This window comes from Amblyomma americanum, chromosome 3, assembly GCF_052857255.1.
Source record: "Amblyomma americanum isolate KBUSLIRL-KWMA chromosome 3, ASM5285725v1, whole genome shotgun sequence".
In the NCBI taxonomy this organism is placed as follows: Eukaryota; Metazoa; Arthropoda; class Arachnida; order Ixodida; family Ixodidae; genus Amblyomma; species Amblyomma americanum.
In genome coordinates this window covers 69,254,284-69,261,830 of record NC_135499.1, presented here as the reverse complement: position 1 = coordinate 69,261,830, position 7,547 = coordinate 69,254,284, and the positions used below count along the sequence as shown (strand labels likewise).

General features: G+C 45.0%; 1 protein-coding gene across 1 annotated transcript; it reads right to left on the bottom strand.

The window, feature by feature from the left end:
- Positions 1-506: 506 nt before the first annotated feature.
- LOC144123810 (uncharacterized) lies at positions 507-4,483 on the bottom strand. The gene is made up of 3 exons (XM_077656554.1): positions 4,447-4,483; positions 3,980-4,160; positions 507-755 (listed from the first exon to the last, which is right to left on the bottom strand). The coding sequence occupies exons 1-3, from the start codon at positions 4,481-4,483 to the stop codon at positions 575-577; spliced, it is 399 nt and encodes a 132-aa protein (XP_077512680.1). The 3' UTR covers positions 507-574.
- Positions 4,484-7,547: the final 3,064 nt, after the last annotated feature.

Here is a 7,547-nt window from a genome sequence, read left to right as displayed (position 1 = left end):
ATAATGTGCTTGGGCAATCAGAAGCACAGCCTCTGTAGTGCCTGTTACAAATTTTTTCCTTAGGGTAAAGAAATTGTGTATACTCGTGAATCCCATAGCCTGTGTCATTCACATAACCAAGCAGATGTTCCTGACCAAAATCTCTCGCGCATCGCAATTTCACATTGTGGCATAAATGTTACTATTTTGGTGCCACATTTTAAGTATATTCTAGAGCCGCCAAAAAGATGACGCCAAACAGTGCAACTTCATTCCAAAGTAAATTCATTAAAAACTTGTAGCATCTTGACGCGCAAGTAAATCTGCTGATTCTTGTTCACGAACTTCATCATTTTGGCCATTGAAAGACAAAAGAGGTCGTACTCGTCATCTCCCTCACAGGTCTGCCGTGCATCTGAGTTTTCCAACGTGCTCAGCCAGAGTATCATCAGCACATTCTCTTCTCTTTCGCTTGTTCTGTGAAGGTGCTGATGACTGCAGCACTGATGCCTCTTGTTCCAGCAAGCCAACAGGTGCCTGGAAGGATGGCACCGTCTGGCTCGACACAGGCGACTCGTGTGATGGCAGTTGCTCGTCAGTCAACACCTCGCACACGAGTGACACCTGCGATGCAGTCCAGGCACCACTCCTCCAACTCAATGATGGTCTCTGATGGCTCTGGGGCACTGTTGTGCTGGTACGCCAGCGTACTGCTTGCCCCTGGCACGCCGTTTGGACCTGGCTCCCTGGATTGCTGCCTGTAGTTTCCTGAGGTCCTGTATATGAGAGTGTACATGTATATGCACAATGAGGTTGCGTGTTTCAAGTCACTGTTCGCAAGGATGTTTCGATATACGCTTAACGAGCCTTTTTACTTCCATTCATCATTTTGAGGTCATGCAATGATCTTTTCAGAATGGAATGACCCTATTCTGGCTCATGACAGCTGTACATACTGAGGCATCCTCATATTTTGTTCCCTCTTGTCTTGCATATCCTTTTTTGAGCATACTGTCTTGTACATCCTAGCTTTTTGCATTTTTATTTTGTAAAGTCCTGAATACATTGTGGAATTTTTATATTGCTCTAAGCCATTTGTCTACTTATGTGCCCAAATTTTTGGTTTCGTGCATGACACCGCTTCATCTTTTGGCTGCTTTTCCTATGCATTACTACTACTCACCTCTTCATGAAGACTACCATAATAGTAGTATGAAGGTGACGGTTTGTGCTGCCTTCTGAGGTTTTGGTGTGCAGTTAGTGCAAAAGTGCTGCCATTTTTCAACTGCTTGGCTGCAGGAAGACGTTCCTGCCAACTGGAAGTTATATGAAACAAAATCTGATACATGGGAGTTACATATGCATAGTGGTGACCCAAAGAACTATATGTGTGGAGTTGGTGGACATTGTATGGAAAATAAAATATGCAGGTTCATTGACGGCACTTAGTAGTCTCACACATTAAGCATATTATGCAGCTCCTTGGCTTATCTATACAGTATCTGTATAGTTGCAGGAAATCTGCACTTTAACATGGCATTCCTGTCTGATTGATTAAGCAGTGAGTGTTTCAGTGAATAATGGTGAACCGCTGGTAACATTGCCTATGATCCTTAGCTTAGAAGTGTGAGGGTTCAGGCTAGTGGGTAATTCACGTGTCGTTCCATAGCGCGAAACAAGGACGGAAAGAGCACTTGTGCCTAGTCTCTTGTTTGGTGATATGGAATCTCACGTAGGTCTTAGCTGTGACAGTGCACATGATAAAAACACCCATTTTATCTGCAATGCACAAAGCACATTGCAAACAGTGTTCTTTTTGTACACATAAAGCATCCAATTACCCTAGATGAATATGCATAACCATGGAACCTTCATGAGGCCTTCAGGGTGCACACAGTATGTTGAGCCAGTGTGTTGGAGTCACATATTAGATGTGTTAAATGCTTCCAGTGAATGCAAAGCGGTGTTATTTTCTTTCAGTGCGCAATATATATTGTATGTTACAGTGCCATTTGCTGTTTCTTGGTCTTAACTCATATGCTACCTCTTCATTTTAACAGTATTTCACTTTGAGGGCTTTGTATTTGAAGTGTACAGGCAAGTAAAACTGAACGTGTTGACCTTATTTCTGGTCATGCTGCTTTGTGATATTTTGAACGTGATCAACACTTACTGCTTAAGCAGCCAAGAGTCAAGCTGTGATCATTGCATCATAAAAGTGTCGTTGCGGATTCCCAATTGTCACATTTTCTTCATTAATAATGGAGCTGATATGTCCTCAAACATATTTTCAGCGCTTGTTAGGCTGAACGTATCCACACGGCCTGCCATGTGCATTTCATGGCGAGGGAACTGTTTCAATACAATTGGTTGGCATGTTAATTCCCACAACCACATAATAACTACAAATAAAAATGAAATCTGTGCATTTATTTCCGCCACCTGGCATTCCTGATCATGAACAGGAATCTGGGCAACAGGGTATCCTTTTAAATAGAATGGCATGAGCTGCAGGTACGATCTTTACATGTATCTACAAGTGTGAGATAGGACTGCGGTGAAAATGTCCAAATGGGCTTCTTTATTGTAACCAGTAACTGTTGATAGCGCGAACATTTACTTCGATAAACCATCCATGTAATATGTCTTTAGATTTCATCTCTTTTCTGACAAGTTACAAAATGCTTAAAAGAGTTGCCTAATGACAATAAACACAACAAAAATTCAGGACAACAAAAGAAACCTACACTAAAATGTGTTGCCCTGCAGGACCACGCAGATCTGCATATAGTGAGAACACGCAGCTTTAATCGTAACAATTGAGTGCCAACAAGGCCAACAACAAAGCATGGCAATACACATAACCTATATGAGAAAGAAACACTCACATTGGTTGAAACTTACTATGTGCTCATGCATAAATACTCCCTTATTAAGGGCATCCTACAGGTTTTAGCGGGGAACGGCTAGTTAATAAACATAGTTTTCTCATTAAATTTAAGCAGTACTTTTGCAATGTATAGCAGAAAACCTCGGGAAGAAATTTTGATGAAAAATTTTGTGCGTTGAGGAACACCATTACAACATATACAACAGAAAAAGCTGTAAATCCGACAACAAAAAGTTCAGTAGGAGCCAGTAGATCCCACTTCAGAACCAGAAGCTCCCAACAGGGACCATTCCAACCAGCAGCAAACCAGAGGCTTCCTTTTGGGACCAGTAGCTTAAAGCCAAAAACTAGTTGGTGCCCTACAGGGGCTATTTCAACCAGCAGCTAACCAGAACGCTTCCTTCTGGGACCAGATGAAACCATTAGAAAACAATCAAATTAACAGATTTTCACCTGGGGATGAAAATAATACATCATAACTTATAAAAAAGCAAACATGGAAAGGAAGAATTCATCCAATAACCGCAAAAATTCCACCCGTTACGTTGTAATCTGCCAACACTCTCGTGGCTGAAATAAATGCCGAGATTTCATTTTTAATGTGTGGACATCAGTGGCATTCAAGTTGCATGAAAAGCCCAGTAAGCAACAGAAGATGTTTGCTTAAAATGCCTGTTTAAGAATACACATTACTGAGAAATTAAGACAGCATAGTAAGTCTGCGTACTTTTTAAAGTGCCTGATGTTCATACACCTATCGGTAGCACCCGCCAGTGTCACGGCGGCTCGGCGTTCTGCCTGCTCAGCGGCGCAAGGAGCAGCAGGGTGGTTGTGTTGGGAGCATTTGCACTACACTTTGCGTTGGATTTATGACCTGGAGCAATTGCCAGCAGCATGCTCAGCTGCAGGCAGCAGCTTTGCCACAGAATATGCCCCATTTTCTTGCAACAAGTCCTGCATCAAGAACACGTTCGCTTCGGATGTAATGGCATCAGGTAAAATAGCACTTGCTTCACGCATGCAGCGTTCCTGCCACGGCAAACGACGGCACTGCTTGTGTTTTTTAAAGCGAACAGCTCGTTATGGGAATAAAAATATTGATGAACTTACGGCCTGGTGAACATCGTGTTCCTGAGGAACAACAGCTGCTCGTAATGTGCCCACACGAAGTCCGTGGCCTCGATGTCGTCCGCGCCAGCACCGCTCTTCCGCCCCAACTGACGTGCCGTGTACAGGCGGCGGAATTTGTCGCGCAGTGATTTCCAGCGCTTTTGTACAAGGTCCACGCTTTCTGCACAATTGTAACGTGAAAAGTTTCAAGCACATTCCAACCATGAAGTGCTCATCATGAGCAAATTGTATGCCTACCTGGTGCTCCCGGTAGTACATCCTCCGCCACTTCTCTCCAAAGTGCTGCTTTCACGTTCTTATTTGTATGCAGTCTGTCGCTTGCCAGCCAAAGCGACCGCCGCCTCTCTACAGCAGCAATGAGTAGTTCGTTATTTATAACCTCAGACATCGCCGCAGCCATAGGTGAACCAAGCGAAACCGAAGAAAGGGCGCGAAAAAGTCCGTACCAGATGTTGGGAGAGCTGCGCTCTCATTGGTACACATCGGTCAGAAACCGGCAAGCTCTTTCCGGCGCGCGCACGCGCCGGGGCGCAAATACCTGACATTAGACAGTTTTAGCTGTGCGTACGCAACGGCTTAGCGTACGCAAGGAGTTTGCGGGGACGGTAGTGCGCACGCGCAGAACGCAAGCGCAAACCCTGCGTCTAGCCAGCGGACTTTGCATTGCGGCACTTGCGTGGCTTGCGTACGCTAACTTTTGACAAGATGGCGGCGCCCTGCTGGCCCGCTTCGGAATAAATACATGTCGCCGCTGGATTCTCCGACGCAATCGATCGCTCAAATGGTAGCGGTTCGCTTTTAATTCGCCTACTCTTGCCCACACGCAGCGGTATAAGCGATAACTAGCCCGTTTTTTTCAGATTATTTGGTGATTTTCAAGCTCCTAGGCCTAACTATATGCAGTGTGCTTTCCTCGTAGCAACGACACCTGGCGAAGCAGTTGTCTGGCTTTTAGCCAGTTACATTTTCTTTGGTTTGCATAGTTTTTCTTGGAACAAAAAAAAGGCGCACAATGCACTCACACTAGTTATCAGTAATCACGGATGAAATTTTCTTCAACCGAGCGTTGATGCGCTTTGACGTCTTATCACTAGATGGCGCTACGTGCGCCTGAAGGACGCTACGGCTCGGCCAGCTAAAACTATACTTCGGAGCGGACAGTGTAACGCACGCACTTGCGTACGCACAGCTAAAACTGTCTATTGTCAGATATCTGCGCCCTGGGGCGATTATGCAACTGTGACAAATTCTGTCAGGAGTTGACAGTGACGTCAAAATGACGACACTATGAGACGTCACCGCGTGCCTCAACGAGGAATCGGCCAATTACAGCAGGGCGGCGCCCAGAAATAGGAAATAAGCAATAAGAAATAAATAATATAAAATAAGAAATGAGCAACGATGAGGGCCGCTGGCGCTGGCCCTTGCGCTCTGGTTGCGAGCGTAAACTGGCTGATGTAAGGCTGCGCCCTCACCCTCCTTCTTTGGATGATAAAAAGTAAGTGGGTAGCATGCGCGGCGCGCCAGTTCGCGCCTTTCGAGCGCTGTGGATCTGAAGGAGTGCGCTGCGCAAGCTTAGCTCGCTCAACGCTCCTTCCGGGTTGGGCCGTGAAGCCACGCTCTTTGCTAGAAAAGCTCAGCCATGATTTTCTTTTCTGAACGTTTCGAGTGCCGGCAAACTATAGGGGAACGCATCTCAAAAACTGAATGCATTATACCAAGGCTCCATTTTTTTCTGTCGTGAATGTTTTTGCGGCTGGATGAGAGAAAAATGAGGCTCGCTTTCCAATTGTTTCCAATGCACCTATAGCTACATTTTGTACTTCTCGCATCCTGGTTGCGTAACAAATTGTGAAATGCTTTCTTTCTGCGGTGGTAGTTACCTTGCATTGGCTGCCGGTAATACCTTCGTTTCAGAAGCGAACTACAAGAAACGCTGTCACTCACATTTCGAACAGACTAGACTCATGGTCACAACTGCGTGGCACTGTTTACGAGAACATCATGTCCCGAACCTGACAAATGTATGCACTGAAAACAATTAATTCCGGCAAACGGCTTTAGGACTCTGCAAACTACTTGTGTGATGATAGCTTTTGACTAGACACCGGCTTAGTAGCTCAGCGCCCACTGGGAGAGTGGTGTCATCAGGGACATTTTAAAGACACCCCGGATACAACCTTCAAGTGCGGCACAAGATTGATATGGGAGCCACCGCGTTCCTCCCTGCCAAACTTTCTGGTCGCGATATGGCGAGTATTGTGCAGGATGTTGAAAGGAAATAGAGAACCAATATTTTTGTCGGCACCCTTCGTGATACAGAGAATTTCTTTCGGGATTATACGTAAAATTAAGCATTCAGTATTATGCAACGTTTGGGAGACCGATGTGATATTTAATCGATTTTAAACAATTCACTCTATACACAGAAATTTAACAACAGAACAAGACGCACACAAGTCATAACAGTACTGAGAAATTGCCTTATTTTCTTCAGGGAATAATAAAACTCCTTCGACGAAACTACTTTATTTTTCATTCCACATTTTAGTGAGAAAACTCGAAGTACATTTTGTTCTTTTTTACATCATGCTCACGATATGATAATTGCTCCTTTCTGAAATGCGATAAGGCTTGCATGAATATTTCTTCGTAAAGATAGTAGCACCAAAGCGAGGCTGTATTATTTACATGGAAAAAGCTGACACCGGCGCAGCCAGGCAGCTTGGACGAGCGAATCCCAGCACGAAAACACTTCGTCCTCGTCGTGTTTGCCCAATAGCACAACAATACTTGCTCAACATCGTCCACGCCTATGGCTGTGCCAATGTTTGCTTCGTACAGACGGGTTTTAGGACCGGCAGCAGTTTCTCGCTTCAATTACAGAAATTTCCAGGCAACTACGTGATTATATATCCAGGAAAGAAGGCACAGGATTGTCCCCCTTATCTCTAACATAAACCTGGTTATGTGGCCGAGCTTCGATCTGTAAAGAAAGGCTGCCATCGTTGTATCGCTCCTCAGATGCCTCCGACTATGCCCGGACGACAGCCCACTTTGCTGTGAGCTGACGTCGAATGAATAGCAGGAAATTTTAGTGCAGAGCGCATTGGCCCCTAATACCTTGGAAAATAGTGCGCGAGAAATGTAAATGCCTCCAAACGAGCAATCCCAACAGAAATACTATTACGAAGGGTGCCGGCAAAAATATTGGTTCTCCATTTCCTTTCAACATCCTGCACAATACTCGCCATATCACGACCAGAAAGTTTGGCAGGGAGGAACGCGGTGGCTCCCATATCGATCTTGTGTCGCACTTGAAGGTTGTATCCGGGGTGTCTTAATTTAAAAGGTCCCTGATGACACCACTCTCCCAGTGGGCGCTGAACTACTAAGCCGGTGTCTAGTCAAAAGCTATCAACACAAAAGTTGTTTGCAGAGTCCTAAAGCCGTTTGCCGGAATTAATTGTTTTCAGCGCATACATTTGTCAGGTTCGGGACATGATGTCCTCGTAAACAGCGCCACGCAGTTGTGACCAAGAGTCTA

Excerpts from the sequence above, each read along its gene's own strand:
- LOC144123810 (XM_077656554.1), bottom strand. The coding sequence starts at position 4,483 with ATGTGTACCAATGAGAGCGCAGCTCTCCCAACATCTG. Across the intron at positions 4,161-4,446 it reads CGCAGCTCTCCCAACATCTG|AAAGCGTGGACCTTGTACAA; the intron begins GTACGGACTTTT and ends ACAATTGTGCAG. Across the intron at positions 756-3,979 it reads AACACGATGTTCACCAGGCC|GACCTCAGGAAACTACAGGC; the intron begins GTAAGTTCATCA and ends TCTCATATACAG.